Source organism: Dermacentor silvarum, chromosome 1 (assembly GCF_013339745.2).
Source record: "Dermacentor silvarum isolate Dsil-2018 chromosome 1, BIME_Dsil_1.4, whole genome shotgun sequence".
Lineage (NCBI taxonomy): Eukaryota > Metazoa > Arthropoda > Arachnida > Ixodida > Ixodidae > Dermacentor > Dermacentor silvarum.
The window spans coordinates 117,550,210-117,567,264 of NC_051154.1; the positions used below are offsets into that span (position 1 = coordinate 117,550,210).

The window sequence follows — 17,055 nt, forward strand, 5'->3', positions numbered from 1 at the left end:
CCATGAAAATTTTTCTAATCCTTCAAGTATAAGTGGAGTTTTATCACTCCGATACAGTAGAAGTTACACAGGGGAGAAGCCAAGAGTGCAAAGCCCTGCCCAATAGTTGAGTGTCTCATTGGCAAAAGGGCTCGTCACAGCACTCTGTGGCAGCCGCGGTAGGCTACGCTACGCAGCACCCCTCTGCTATCTCGCCACATGCAGCGGATGCAGCTACGCGCAATTGTGTGTAGGCCAGCAGTGCAAATTATTTATCTGTGTTTTTGAGATTGCAGACATAGGTATGTTTTATTTACTTAACTCAAAATTAGCAATTATATATTACTGAGAATGTTCTCACAATCACAAAATCAGCCAATAGCATTGGTGGGTCCAGCTGCTTGCAATGACGTTGCATGACGACATTGCAGAAGTGAGAGCAAGCAATTTTTCACTGTTTTTGACTCGAGATTGTAAATTCAGTTCCGGATGCCCATGGCTCTGTTTCGGATGCCTGTGACTCGAAACGACATGCGCAAGAATGCCAAACATTAAGTTTACAAGTGCAGGCATGAGCATACAGCAGTAAACTAGGTGAAGTGGGAATACTAAACTACCATGGTGGTAGCCACCATACCGCGAAGCAAAAAGTTCATTCTGGTGGAAGCCGAGGGATGACAGAACAAGAACTTTTTAAGAGGTCCGGTAAGGTTGCAGCACCTCGAGAGCAGTGCTAGGCAGTGTTTTATTCTGAAAAGGCTTGGAACGTTTTCAAATGGTTTGGTCGCTGGTCGCCACCATACACGTACATCCGTGACCATATGGGTTGTTTTTGACGCCATACATGTACCGCGGTGACACTCAAAGGGTTAATGAACTTGGTTGGGGTGTTTTTTTTTTTTTTTTTTTTTTTTTTTCCCTTCTTCTTTTTTGTCACAGAAAGATTCATCATCCTGGTCCTCCTCTGTTTTCTGCTCTTATAGCTGAGGCACAGCACAATGCAGGCAATTGTAATTGTCTGTTCTTATTCAAAGATTGAAATGTAGTCCTTTTTGTTGTAGGTACCATGTCCCACCAGATGGCGTGATAGTGTATGGGCCTGGAGGTGCACAGAATGACTTGGGAAATCTGTGTACGCGAGGCACACAGCGTCGCACGCGGCGCCTGCGGCGCCATCGCCGGCGTCCTCCATCTCCTCCCACACCTTCAGTCACATCTCACGAGACAGGATCATCAGAGGAAGTGCTGGCCACTGCAGTTCATGGTGACAACAGCCTTGTCCTGGGTGTCCACACAGCTACAACATCCCGGCGGAAAGTCTCGACATCTGTGCTGTCGGAAGGGACTAGCCGGATGGCCTTGCCTGTAGTAGCCACAGACACAGTGGTCAGCTGTGATGACACACGGCCATTGATTGAGGATGACCCCCACTGCACCACATGAGTCACTGAACGTAGTTGGTACATATGCTGGTGCCTCATATGAGCTCTGGGATGTCCACATGGCATTGCTCAGCAGTGGCTATATGACTAATGAGCACTTCTCAGATGCCTGTCTTTACTTGAAGGAGAATCTGTGTGCTAGCTGTTAACTTTAATGGCATGTTCAATTGACATGTTTTGTCTGTGAAGAGTGTCACACGCACCGTCATTCACTTTTCGTCATTGGTTCATTCATCTGTTTTGCCAGCAGCTTATTTGCATTAACCAGCCAAGCAGACCACATTCTAGATTCACCATTTTAAAGCTAATTGCTGGGTGTACCACTTGTAATATTGTGGTACATGGCTAACATATTGTGCTAAAGGTCAATTTTGTCATGTGAATGATACCGAAAGCGGATCCACTGTGATGTTACTACTAACCTTTAGGACTCGGTGTGCTCCACCTGAAATGACACTAAACTGTGCACAGTACCATGTTATCACTAGGACTGATAGCGTTCAGTTTCCAGGATGTGTTGTTACTAGTTACAAGTTTACAAGAACTTTGTGGACATAAGCAAGTCCATGGACAAGTCTAAAGTCAGTGCTTGGATACTGCACTGCTTTAAGGTTTTCCCAAGGTCAGTTTTAAATACTTTCATGTTTTTGAACTTGGGATCACAAGTTGCAGTTCCCTCTTTTTGCCTGTTGATGTGAGCCGCGTAGACACAAGTTCTGTCTTGTTATGTACACAAATATATATATATATATGTATAGTTGCGACTTGTATAGGTTGTTGTACAAGGATAGAAAGGGTCTGTACAGAATTGTATCATTGTTAACAGCCTTCCCACTTACCTTAAAAACTTTCATCCTTCTTCTGGCAGAGCATTTAGGCATTATCATGCGGATCATGTACCACCCTGCTTTCTTCCTTCAACAGTCTTTGCTTTGATTGAGTTCATACTTGGTGGACTATCTTAAAAGAAATTTCATGCACTATAATGTCCATACTTTGGCTACGGTGTCATGCTGTGCACCAAACTGTAAAGATTAAAGATTGATGTAAGTCGATAATGTAAAGTAATCAGGTCTATTTATGGCCACTTGTTTTGTATATGTTTACTCATCCTGTGTTCAAGCAAACATTTAAACTGGTGGCACTGCCAGCGAAAATACTTGTTCAGCCAGTATGCCCTTCTGACATACTGCTTTAGCTGTTCTTAGCTGCTTGAAAATTTTGTGAACTTCGAAACTCTTGTCAGTAGTCTGGAATGGTGAAAGAAAAGAAACTGGAGTACTGCCTATACTGGATGTTTTTTAGACTATACAGAATTTTAAAAAATCACCTGTGGCAGATAGCACAATTTTAATCCTTGAATTGGGTTAGAAGAGACTGACATTACTTGCACAAGAAGTCAAAATGTATGATCAACTAATTAACAAAAGTGCTCTAATTAAGTTTGCATCTTTGTGGCTCATATTGCAATTTACGAATTGCAGCTGGTGAGTTTGCGAGGTGTATTCATTTGGAACTAATTCTCAGAATGACACCTCTTTCAAAATATTCATTTCCAAAGTGCGCAACGAAATACATTGCCATTCCAGTAACTTTTGTGCTTCAATGCATAAAATGGTGTTTTTTTTTTTTTTTTTTAAAGGTAAGTTGGACAATGGTGCACTTTTACCACAAGTATGACGGGGCGCACATCTTAAAACCTGTGGTATTCTCAGAATTTGTTCCAATTCGGTATGCCTTGCAAACTCGCCGGCTGTAATTCATAAATTGCAATAAGTGAAATCTAATGTGTAAAACTTCATGCGTGAAATTTTGTTAGTCTGTTATGAATTTCGATTTCTCATGAAAGTAATGTCTACCTCATCAAGTGATTCAGTTCATGGATTAGAATTGTGCTATCTGCCATAGGCAATTCTTTAAAATTCTGTATAGTAGTCTAAAGAAAGCACACTATGTATTAGGCATACAAAAGATGGAAAGCAAATTGGCACAACTATCCACAATATGTTTTTGTAGCAATGTATGTAGTTAAACGGAAATGTGACTTTAAAAGCTTATGGCATTTAGTATCGCAACATTTTTAAATGATGGTACCATACCAGAGCATCTACCCTCCCACCATATCATTAGCTTCTCGCAACCCAAACATAATGACCCAAAGTTGTGCTCTATTGACCTAGTGAAGAAGTGTGTCTTTTATGACAGGAGTAGTTGTTAAGTGGATGTTTTCTTATGATAGTAAATACAAGGTCCCTGATGTTTTGCTTTCCAAGCTTTACAGAGGCTATGCATCTGACTGAAACCAATTCTATTTATTAAAGGTAGTTGGTGCGAGGCTGTGCAAGGTAGATATCTCCTTCAGGCATCAATTGTTTGTTGAACGTTTAGTTCTAATGCATTTCTTGCATCTTCAGTGTCATTAAATATATGCAGCAGCAAAACTGATCGAGGATATTAAATCTCGCTGGGAGCCCTCCCTCCCCTTCGCGTATGCGCTTACACACACACACACACACACACACTCAAATATATGGACTCGCCATCCGAACTATAAGAAATATTGAGATGTTGCGACAGTGTAAACTGTTTTGCATGCTCCTGTGTGTGGGAAACGACATGCCATTTAAAAAATTTGTCCATTGCAAATCACTGTTGTCAAAAACAACAAAGAGAATGCACTACATGATGGCATACTGGTGTCACAGCAAATATGCAGATGTCTATCCTGCAACTCTTCTCTAACACATTTAGTGCACAGTAATAAATTTGTGAGCAGGAGTTTCTTTGAGTATGTGACATGGATTAAACATCAATATTTCCAGTAGTGATTATGATTTTTAGATATCTTGGCCTGGATAATTAAACACTCTGGGCTTAAAGGAGATATACCGTATATTCTGGTGTAAATGTTTGTCATTCACTCACACTGCGCTAGGTCCTTGGATATCAGCACTGTGCAAGAGGCATATGAGACTCCTCTTCAGTGAATTTGTTGCCGCTGCAGTTGATTGTCAGAGGGAAGTTTGTCAATCAAGTGATGGTGTCATCTCAAAATTCATATCTCTGCGACTCCTCCCATCACTTTCACCATGTGCATACACTTGTGCAATGTACACCACTGCTTTCTGCAGGCAGCACCTGCCACTGTGTGCTGCCCTGGGTGCCTGCACTTTGTGCATAAACTTTCTAAGCTTCATACATAATATCTTTGTTGTTACTCCCACACTTCCTTAAACATAGATGGGCTCTAATGACTATAACATTCCATTCGCATTTTGCATAAAACCCTGGTAGTTTATTGATTGTGCAAGTTAACGTGTAGCAATACATCTGCAGCCACACCTGACGGCGGTTTCACCTTTGAACAGCCCCAGAATCAAGCTGCTCCAGATCCATGGTTGCATGCCAGTGAGAACAAATGAAGTAGCAAACGAAACTACAAAAAAAAAAAAAAAAAAAAAAAAACTTCCTGAGGTTTTTGAATACACCAGCAAAAGTGTCCAGTTTTTTAAAGCCGAAATGCATTTATTTACTTTTCACTTATGTTAAGACTGCACCCTAGACATTTTTACTTAAATTTAAGAAAAATTGCACTGCCCTAACATGAGAATATACAGTACAAAGTTGAGCAACTACTAGTGCTCTGTAGGCATTGTGCACTTATGTAAGTCAGTCACCAAATCAAATACGTACACATTAACAGTTTGAACAACATTTTGGCTCGGAATAAAAAGTTCTAAGTCAAAGAAACAGCAATGAAATTTTGAAGCAAGTACGAAGCCTAGTTTCAGATAGTGCAGATAAAAAGCAGCTTTGATGCGCAATTTTGAGTTTGAAAGACGAGTGGATGTGTCTGAAGACCTCGCAACAATAAAATTTTTTATATCAAACCTCAAAGAAACGCCACCATTACTGCTTGCCAGAAGTGGTGCACAACCGAGAACGCATGGATCCTAAGCATTAGATGGCACTCAAGGCTGCCCGTGGCACACTGCACAATCTCGGAGGCAACAGGCTGGGTCTTGCATCATATCCGTTAACAACCAGGTGCACGCATTGTCTGCTCAGGTGCTGTTTAAAGACTGCTAATAAGAAAATTATATAATTACCAGCCCTGCAGCTTTGCCAAGGTTTCTCCAATGCACCACACGTCTATATAACAGAATTGCATTTGGCCTTTGATATAGCATAGTGCAGGTAAAGATTTAAAGGACGTATGTTTTGATGCACCTTTATCGGGGACCACCAAGAATTTGATGAAGGGTCAATTTATGGTAGTGTTCCCTCTTAAGTGTTCCTGGAAGTTTAAATCAAATTACATTTTTGCATGAGAGATTGCTACAAATAATTTCAAGATAAGGCATTTTTCGATAACATTTGAAATAGATCTAATAGCAGTACTACTCTATTGTTTCTTTTCTCTATGCTCTATGCCCATAGTGATATGTAATGTCACTGGGCAGTTATCTGTGCATACACCTCATTGCTTTTTTTTTTTCACTTGTGAGATTCTGCAGCATGACTATACGTACTGCATCTCAGTAGTTCCCTTTTACATTGTGGAAGCTGCAAAAAGCCTTAGCCATTAAGTAACACAGATGCCTGCCAGAATGTATTTGTGTATACAATGTCATCTGCCTGTCATCATCGTAGTGATTTCTCGGGACACCAGCAAACAGCAAAAATTGTAAATGCATTATTACAGGCATTACATTGTTATAAGGGAGAAAAGAAGGCTGTAATAATCTTTGAGAATGAACTCAATATTATCTGTTGGCAATAGTTGGAAGCCAAGAGTAGCTACTTGAGTCCACATGTTTCCATGGCAATGCCAAAGCACAGTCATAGTTGAGACAACTTTTTGCTCACATGTTGTGGTTGACACAAGATGAGGCAAAACAAGAGCCAGCTGCACTGTTTCCTTTTTGTGTTGTTGCAAATGCACTGCACAGCACTAGAGGAGGACATGTTTCCTGCTGGTATCTTCATTTTGGCCCCACACAGTTTCTGAAATGACAAGCTTGAGGTTTTGGATTAACAAAGTAAGCCTTTATAGTCAATAGAGAGCAGGCTAAAATACATTTCAAGTAGCACACAAATTCTGTGCTAATATGTGCTGCTTTAGAGAATGAAATGGGGCTATTTACTTCACCTAACATGCAATATCAAGAAACAGCTGGACATAATTGGTTAAAGTGCTGTCTAGAGAGTGAGCATGTTCCATTTGAAGTGTCCCTGTTATTGCACACATAACTGTAATTGCACAAACTATTTGGTGTTAGTACTATGATTAAGTGATAAAATGCAACTGGTGGAGTCTCGATATGCCTTGACAATGCTGAAGGGAACTACTGCTATGAAGTATATATAGGTTGTTTTATGTTTACAGGTTTTTCCTATGTAAAACAGTTTACTTCTGTCTTAGTAAAAAAAAAAACAGCTTGAACAATTGAACAAGGGCATATAGGATATCTGAAACGTGCTGTTATTTACATACTGAAGACAACAAATTACGGGTGTTTTTGACAGCCTACTGGTGTACTTGACTGCTGTAGTCATCTAAATTGTGCATTTATGCTTGCAATATGGGCTGCTTTCCTCATGTAATCTTTAATGAAAGAGGGGAAGTCAGTGATCAGGGTTGTGTGGTTTACCACTTTTTGCAGCATAACCACTTGGCAGTCTTTTTTTTTTTGGTGAACTTAAAAATAATAATAAATTAGTAGAGGATTAACCCATATCTGACTGATGTGAAACTAGTACTGCAAAATGTGAAAGGACCTTGGTACTCTGCCTTTTCAGAAGTTCGCCTTAATATTAAGTGCACCATAATATGGTAGACTAGGCAGAGGTCCCCAGACTGTTATACCTGTCATGGTATTCAGTATAATAGAGTTAATCTTTGAGGGTATTCACTGTATAACTTTTAATTGCAGTTGCATTTAAGTCCTCACCCTCCTACATTGTTCAATGGGAAATAAAGCTTCATTCATTCATCAAGGTCAAAGCAAGTGTGGTTTATTCAACGCGTGGGTGCTTCCTCACATGTTATTACATTTTCCCCCATGGGGAATGTGGCACAGCATTTTTCATCTTGTCTGTGTGTGATGCCATAATAGCAAGGCTACCTGGTTCTATTATCATTTCTCCATTGTCTCATGGCAAGCTGCTCCTTCCTCAGGCTTTATGTCCTCCTCCTCCTCTTGAACATACAATCTCCCAAGTGCCTTAAGGTCTTTTATGCTGAGTCAGCCAATTCGTGGGTGTGATTTATGCATACACGGGATGTGAAATGATGGGAACCATTATTGAGACTTTTAATGTGAAAGTTCACCTATTCACTCTAGTTTCATTCATAGCCTTTTTTTTTTAAGCGAACAATAAGACTGTCATGCTTGAAAGACCTAAAATTTAATACGTCTCTTCACTCACAGCAAGTCTGTAACTAAAACATAGCAGTGTGGCAGTGCTGCAACTTGGGAAGTGTAGGGTGGTGGCTGCTCTGTACCATGCAGTGCATGCCATTCCTTTTGTGCAACTCGCGTAAGCAATGTACCCCTTGTAAAGGAAACTTGCATTGTCTACATAGAACCTATTCTCCTCCTGAAACTAGACTGCCTGTCATCAAAACAGTTTTTGAGGAATGTCTGTGAGAGTTGCTCTGTTGGTACCTATATGTCTGTCAACTACAAAATTGATCCATTCACACCATTTCCTTATCACTTGTTGCATTTTTGTTGAGTGTTGATGTATAGAGTACTTTATATATAATAAAAAATATTGTGTGCATTATAAAACATCTTGACAAAGTTATTTGCAAGTACATTCGAACCTCGTTATAACGAAATACGATTCTCGTTGATACGATTCTGCAAAATGCGTTTTTCTCATATACGATTATGTTCAGATAGTACGATTTTCGGATGATACGTTTTCCTGTTCCCGTGAAGGTCTTATCAATGAGATTCTACTGTAATGACTATAAAGAAGTGAATGGAATTTCCCTTGAAATCCCCATAGAGGTTCATGTATATAAAACCTCGTTTTGACGAATTGAAATTGACCTGCCAATTAATATAACGAAGTAGATTGGTCTCCAAAACCAAAAAATACCCGACCGTTTCGTGCGGACTACATCGCTTTCTACGGCGTTCGGCACTCGTTCGTCGCGGCAGTTCAAAACTCCGGCATCGAATACGCCGTCGAGCAACACTGGTCTTTCTCACCGCCGCGCGTAGCTGCGCACACGCAGCAGCTCACTATCGCACTTCTCTACTTGGTCTTCTACACTGACCTCTTTCTCTCTCTTGCACATGTCCATGAAGGAAGGAAAAAAAACTTTTTTTCCTTCATCCACGCGGGTGGTGCCTAGCTGCGCGAGACGCACGGTGGTGGTGTGAAAGACGAGTGCACGGTGGGCGAGTGCATTCACTCCTAGTGCGTGCCGCGCAGGCAGCTGTAACTGGGCCTGGCCTTAGATCAAGCTTACGTCCAGTCTGTGCATTTGCTTCTGCCTCTCCCTGCAGCGTTCCGCGCCACAGAACACCTATTATAAACTGTAATCTGCACCTATTGACCCTTTTCGCGGCGCTCCCGTGGGCGCTGCCATGTTTGATCACGTGACGATGCGTCCATTGCTTGCCTCAGCTGCCTCCGCATTTACAATGCAAGCATGCACGTGATGCCGGTGCGGTGCAGCAAACCTCCGTTTCGACGCATATCGTAGACTGTGACTGTGTGCACGACACGAAGCTTTGGCCACAGTTTCAGAGGACGTGTAAGTGCTTTCAGAGCTCATTACGCCTTGTCCATATGGCGCAAGCAGCGTATACGGTGCTTGTACTAAAAGCGGGGCTATAAATGTATTCCAAGGTGTCCAAACTTTCCGCTTATGAATTAAATCAGGATCAGTGTGCTCTTGGTTCTTTATTTGGCAAACATTTTGAAGCAGCGGCTTGTCATGTTTCTGACTCAGTAAAGTTCCTCGGTTCCTCGGTGCGGCCACTATCTGGTTGTTTATTTTCAGCCTAATCACTCCCAGGTGTGCTCTGCTGCGATAGATTTGTTGTTTCTGCGCACAAAGCTTGGACTGTAAATGTTCTGTACTTTGCGGTAGCTTGTAGCATAGACATTATCGCAAGTCCCTTGCTTACTCTATGGACCGTCGCGAAACATTCAGCTTCCAACATTCGTGTCTTGTCGGTGTGGTCGCCATCAGTCATGCTTCGGTACATTGATTCAAGTGTGCGCCGATTCACTTATTATTGATACGTTGGCGATAGGGTGGGCGTAGAGAGAGACTTTTTAATGGCAGAAAGGTGGAGAGGTCGACCTGAGTAAAGTGCCTCTATAGCCTGATACTCCATGCTGGGGAAGGGGTTTGGGGGAATTACAGGGATATGATGTGAAGAGGAAGGAGGGTGGTGGTACGGTGAAGACGATGATGAGGGCTGCACAGCATACTGTTTCTGTGCATCGCGTACGTGCACACTTCACAGAACAGCACAGTCATCTTTGCGGGCAGAGGTAGAGGTCACTCCAGTGTAGCTATAGGAGACTGTCTATATAGCTTTCATAATTTTTGCAGCTGTTAGCGCCACTGGCGTATTTAAACCAGACAGTGGGAGCTGCAGAGCGTCCAATATTTGTCGCAGCATCGCTTTGATGACAGAGTCCAACGGTGGTTTTTCTTTGCACTGTCCTTGTTCGCGCGGACAGTCTAAGGCCTGTGTGCACGTCGGTAAGCGTGGCCATACATGCGATTCCGGGTTTGCGAGGCTCGCTTGAAGCAATGGCTCGGAGAGATCTATCGATTGCGATTGAACTCCCTTCTGCTGGACCTGCGGAATTGGAGCCAGAAAGCTCTCGTTTGCACCTAAAACTTGTCCACGTCGACGACACGATCATCTCCTCCGGTGTTGCACTGACGCTGCTGCCTCTTTGTGGGACATACTTGTCTTGCTCATTTGGTTCAGTATTTTTATCTCCTTTTTCTGTTTAGGACAATCCTTGGAATTGGCCTCGTGGGGTCCACTGCAATTCAAGCACTTCATTTCTTTTACTGTGCATGAAGATATGTCATGGCTGCCGCCACAGCGGAGGCTTGCCATCCGGCCTGTGCAGATAGCACTGACATGGCCTAGCTTTAGGCACTTGTGACATTGCATTGGTCGGGGCACATAAGGACGCACTGGACACGTGTCTCACATAGCCCACCTTGACATGGTCAGGTAGCGTGTCTCCCTTGAAAAGGAGCTTCATTGTTGAAGACAGAAAGAAGCCTTTGGAACTCTTCGTCGCTGATGTCAATCACGACATCGGAAATAACGCCTGCCCTAGTGTGACCACTGTGCACAATGAACGACCGGACTTTATGTGTCCTAGTATGCGCACGGTTTTTAATTTTTATAGGGCGGCTTGCGTCGCTACTTTTACTGTGATTACGTTTTTCTTGGTGTTGAAACGCACTTCGTTAATATTTCGGAGCCACATTACCAAGGTAGGTGTTTAGAATCTGTCTGTATACGGTATTCAACGTCGAGAGGTACAAAAGCAAACCTGTAAGTCGGAGTAGCCTGTACATTTAGGCCCTGCTCACTCACATCTTTAGTTGTCCTGCGGTATTTCCGCTTCAGTCGCTTGCCTTCCACGATGGTGTAGTCGTCGGAGTCCATTTGGGTCGCTGTTAGAGAAACAGGAACCAGACATCTCCATGTCGACGTGGCCAGCCTTACACTATATCACTAGGGGACAGAGAGCGAAGAGGCATGCTCGACGCAAGCGATGGCGTGCCGTCTGTCATCGCCGCAGATGGCGTCTCATCCAAGAAGCACAATCATAGGCGCCGACTACGGGGGGGCTCCGGGGCTCGAGCCCCCTCCGAAGTTTTCAAAGAGAAGCAAGAGCCCCCCTCCCCTCCGCCCCTAAAGTGTCATTACCGGAGTTCTCTTACCCACATAATTTGAGGATTATTTTGCGTTCCCTCTACCTTTTCACTTTTGTTATGGCTAAAAGCTTACAGCATCATTGTTGACACGGACGTGTACGGCTTTTAGTTTATACTTTCGCTTTATTTCGGCAAATCCTGACAATAGGAGGACAAGCGCATTAGAAGCACCATGCAGTGGCGGTTACCTCATCCGTGTTTCCTCACTTCAACATTCTTTAAAATTTCCGCTGACAACACCATGCACAGACACAATATATTTAAATATATACACAGGACAAAGTTTATTATATTTTTAAAGAGAAAAAGGTAGTCAACTAAATGGATAGCCTATGCCTAGAGAATGAACATGCTGATGTATGTTAACCTAATTTCAAATTACTTTGCGTGCTTTTTTGACCCTGAAAAAAAAAAAACCTGCAGACTTCAGTGACCCCTTCGACAGAGTCTTCTATCAACGGCGTGTGAAAATCACGTGAGTGATATGTGTCTCAATATTGATTCTCTTTCCAGTAGGCAATGCTAACGACTGGCGACAAAAAAAAAAAGCTCTTCTAATTATTTACAACATTTACGCATTAGGGCTGAAAACATCGCCTCTTGCATGCAGACGCCATAAATTTCAATTTTTTGTGCAAGTAATGTCCGCCTCTTCGAGTAGACGAGCTCATGAACTAGAATTGTGCTATCTGCCACAGGCAACCTTTAAAAAAATTTTCAAGGTGTTCGCTGAAACACCTTGTATATAGAATTCACTCTGTAACCGAAATGATGCCAAGCCGGATTCACTCGAAATCAGAATAGAAGTCTAGACTCGGACTCAAAGTACTAAAAAAAAAAAAAAAAGAGTGCAGTTTGGTCGGGAAGGCGAAACAGTATTATTGATAGCGAAGTAGAAGACAATTACACGAAGGGAGATTCTTACCGTGTAAATCCGTGTGAGGATCGCACCCGTGTAAAGGCCGCACCCCCAACTTGATAGCCAATATTTAAAAAAAAGTGGAGGACGCTTAAGCTTCGCCTTTAAGAGTAGAACGCGATAGCATTATCGGGACCCGTTCGCATCGCATCATTCGCATACGGCAAGCAGGCTTCATTCATTCACTGCAGCACAGAACGTGGGAAAGCCAACTTACAAAGACCAAGCTTACACCGATCCCCTTAAAGTCGGCTTCACTATTAAACTGAAATGCATTGCTGGAAAGACGTTTTTCCAGGGGCAATATAAGTGGTCTTATATTAAAATGTGAAGGCCCTAGCACCTTTTTTTATTATTTTATTAATTATTTGCTATTGGCCCAACGCGCGCAGGTCTGGTAGAAATGTTTGAGTTTCCTCGTAGCAGAATTAGGTTTTCTCGTACATTCAAATTACAATCCAATGCCAATTGGTAAACAATCCGACGGCGAATCCGACGCCGAATGGTAAAGTCCTACTTTACCATTTTTCTAACGGATTTCACTGAGAAATTCAATTTTTGTTCACCAAAACCTTGCACCACGTGAAGGGCCTGCGTGGTCGATATGGTTGGATGCCACATCGAGCGCGCAGGCCCTCCGCCACCCGCGATCACACGCCGGTTGCCGACACCGGATTTTCTACGACACGGGGCCCGAAACGCTATCGCCTTAAAAGTAATCCAACCGAGAAACAATCGCGTCCCGTGTGCTAATTTTGATCGGGCTCAACGCGAGTTGTCGTGCGCAGCGTACTTTCGCGCGTCGCTACGTACTGGATGTCGAGGGAAGGTAATTAATCGCGAAAGTTTACGGCAGATTTCATTCTCGTAGTTGGAAAAAAATGAGGGAAGTGGCCCGGTCCCATGAAAGCCCATCAAAATCGCGACAGAAAAGTGAAGCCCTTACACGAGTCTATACGTTAGTTACAGTGGCCATATAAATTGTAGTAACATTCACCTAAACTTAAAATAGCAAACATAGTGTAATGCACGGACCATGTAAACCTGTAAATACCTCACTGGATGACCTCGAGCACTCGCTTTCACAACGCAAGCATTATGAAGAACGCTGGCAGCGGAAGCGAACGGTTCATACAGCCGCGCGATTCACCGCAACTCCGAAAATTAGAATCATCATCATTATCTGCCTATTTTTATGTCCACTACAGACGGCCTCTGTCAGTGATCTGCAATGACCTCTGTCTCTCAAGTCTGCAACACTATATAGGGGCGCGGAAAGACAGTCTGGCAAGGAAGACAGCGCGCATGCAGTTAGCAGCCATCCCTGCTCGCCCTTTATCATTGCACCCACCAATGATTACTAACAATTACATATGGCACGTGGGCCGCATAAGCGTCAGCCGCGCACAGTCGTTCACAGCTACGGCAGGGCTAGAGGAAAAGACGCGTGCTCTCCTTCCCATTCGCGTTTAATTACGTGACCTGCAACTAACCCGAATATTGAGCGCGTGGGAAGATAATGCCCATCAAGACGCCATCCTTTTCGGCTCACTGTTACTTGCTGTTTCCCGCACCCACAGTGTATGGGTCGCTCATTTATATGGCTTTTGGATTTAAGACGGAACATCACGGCGACGACAACAGCGAAAATTTGCCTGGAGTGTCGATCGATATATATATACTAATTGCTGTCGCCATAAAGCGAGAAATAGAAAATTGTTAGCAAAGGGTATGTATATATATATATATATACATACATGGGTAGGTTTCGGAAAGCTGGTCGGGCCCCAGCCCCCCGGAAAAATGAAAACTTTCCGCCTATGAGCACAATTAAGCCTCCACTGGGTAAAATCTATCGCAGCAAGGCAAGAAGCTACGCTTGCTAAGTTTGTGTGCGAGTAGGGGTGGATGTGTGTAGATAACGTGCGAGAAACTTATGCCAGTAAGTGGCGCTACTTCCTTTTGTAACGAGCGGTACTCACTCTAAAGGGGGGAAGTGGATTCTAGAAAAAAAATTATTCTAGATATGGTGCTGAAATGTTGTACATATATCTTATGATATGTGCTTATTTTGAATATGCAGTTCATCTTTGGTTATCTCCTCTGGTTCTAATTTTATATGAGCTTCCTTTAAATAATTTTTTGCAAAGGTTTGCAAAATGTGTTCTTTCGATTTCGCTAAACAGGGTATCAATGGCTTCTGTATCATTCAAGGAATGCCGTAAGACCAACCTTATTGCTCTGCCTTATCTAGAACATGAGTTGCGAGATTTCAAAATTAGGCACCAGAAAAACACTGTTTCGAATTTCAACTTCGAAACCTTGCAACTCGCGTTCAAGGTAAGGGAGAGCAATGAGGTTGGTCTTACGGCATTCCTTGAACCATACAGAAGCCATTGATACCATAATTAGCTAAATCGAAAGGACACATACTTTGCAAACCTTTGCAGAAGATATTTAAAGGACACTTGCATGAAATTAGAACCAAAGGAGATAAACAAAAATGGACCTCATATTTGAAATCAGCACATCAAATTACATATATGTAGAAGTTTACAGCACCATATAGTTCAACAAATAAAGATTTTAAAATTTTTTCGCTCAAAGGCCCACATCTCCCCTTAAGTACCGACGTTCCGTAGTTGAAGTCCTTTCTTTGGAGGTTAGTTATACAGCGTTGGCGGATGAATTATGTTTTTTTTTATCCTCGAGGAAAGCCGTGCATCGCAAAGGGCGGCAACACAGGCAGTCCTTGTGCAGCAGCGGCGACACAGGTTGATGCCATTCCTTAATATGGGAATCACTATTTTTGCAGCGAACTACCACACACGTCTTCCCTTTATCGTTACACATTTTGCAGCATGAATTAGGCGCAGTGCATTAGCAAACACCCAGTTGCATTTCCGACAGCTGATCGCACAGTAGGAGGGCAGAAGTAGTAATGGCTTCGGTTTCGTGCGCATTCACTGAGGCAACGTATGGCGCGTCGCCGAAAGCGCCATCTCGTTCCTCTAGGGCAAACTGCTCCACGAAAAGGGTCAATAAGCACCTATAAGCTGCCGCGCGGGCTGGTGGCTAGGGTGGCCTCCGAGATCGCATTGTCTTCAGTGCAATCTCAGAGGCCACGAACCGGCCTAGCCGGCGCGTTAAAGTTCGCTTGCTTCCTCAATCACACTGCGCAGCGCCATGTTGCCATGTTCTCGTTTGTGTGCCACGTGCTGCTCGGCCGCGACGAGCCTAGTGGAAAGCGGACTCGAAAGGCCATCACAATGGAACAGAAGACTATCTATAGTCCATGATCTATAGGCTCTCGCAGGTGCTAATTCGCGTGTTACGCACGCCGAAGGTTCTTTTGTTGTTTTATTCAAATTTCATCGCATGCGTGGCCGTGTAGCGGTCCTGTGGGTCGCAAAGCCGTCTTATTAGTTCCATGTTTACAATGGTGCACCCCACCCGCCGGGGTGGCTCAGTCAGCTAAGGCGTTGCGCTGCTGAGCACGAGGTCGCGGGATCGAATCCCGGCCCCGGCGGCCGCATTTCAATGGAGGCGAAATGCAAAAACGCCCGTGTGCTTGCGTTGTAGTGCACGTTAAAGAACCCCAGGTGGTCAAAATTAATCCGGAGCCCTCCACTACGGCGTGCCTCATAATCAGAACTGGTTTTGGCACGTAAAACCCCAGAAAGAAGAAGAAGAATGGTGCACCCCATTGGTTATATATCGCATTGCAAATGGCAGTAATGGATATAACGACGTAATTTCTGCTACCCCTCCAACTTCGTTATAACGAGGTTTGAGTGTAGTACATTCATGCTAATGGTTTATCTATCCTTGTGGGCACCCTTTGGAACCTGCCTCATCCTTTGCTTGGGCTATTTGCCCTGAGCAGCCACTGAGGCAGGGGGTCTATAACTTTGGCAAGCATACATGCCCTTTTGCTGAACTCTCTCAAGATACGAAGCAGTGTGTGAATGAGAAATGCAAATGTTGGACACTCCTGCAGCTAGTGAGAATTTCAAAAGACCGATAATGTAGCCATTCAAGGTGGAAATTTGGCCGAGTTGATGAACCTTGTTGGATTATGTTTAGATGATGAAAGGCACAGATACAAGAAAAAGATGTAGAACACATGGAAGTGTTTCATGTTTCCTGCACCTTTTTCTTGTGTTCTTAGCTTTCAGTGCTAAGACATTTCCAGCATGCCTACTTGTTGCACATCTTGTTCAGTTGCTGAACAAGATGTGCAGAGATAGAGCTACCAAAGAGGCCAACAATAGCGCAGGGGTAGTGTTTTATTTGACACTGCAAGTGAGCTCATTGCATCTCCCATGGAAGAGTGGTGCCATAAAAATATTAGTTACTGGCCTTGTAGGTTGTCATGGCAGTTGTGCCAGCACTTGTGCTTTGCTTCCTGAAAAATTTAAAGTATCATGGTTTGCAATAATTTGAAGTTTAAGGGGTGTTTATCACAAAGTGTTCCGTGCAAGCAGATCCAAATAGTGCTCAAGACCAGTTTGTTACTTTTAAGGATTCAGCGACCACACCAAGATATGCTCCTTCGTGGTCGGGTACGGAGCACATGAGAGCAACATCACCTAAGTGGCAACTTTGGCCATATTCAAGTTATTTAAAAGGCCCCCACCTGTTCTTGGACAGTACTACTAAGGCTCAATGTTGCAAGATACGTGAACTTTGATAATGGCATGCAATTGATGAAATGAGGTTACAAAGCAATTGTGAGAATGGATGTGGATTCTGAATGAATTCAGCAT

General features: G+C 43.3%; 1 protein-coding gene across 2 annotated transcripts in view; it reads left to right on the plus strand.

Annotated features, from left to right (window-relative positions):
• Positions 1 to 8,218, plus strand: part of LOC119435596 (low-density lipoprotein receptor-related protein 3-like) — a 53,131-nt gene extending 44,913 nt beyond the window's left edge. For both annotated transcript variants that reach the window (XM_049672753.1, XM_037702390.2), the window contains one exon: positions 1,041 to 8,218. In XM_049672753.1, coding sequence (XP_049528710.1) covers positions 1,041 to 1,422 — 382 coding nt within the window. In that variant the 3' untranslated portion in view covers positions 1,423 to 8,218. The remainder of the gene's footprint in view (positions 1 to 1,040) is intronic.
• The last annotated feature ends 8,837 nt before the right edge of the window (positions 8,219 to 17,055 follow it).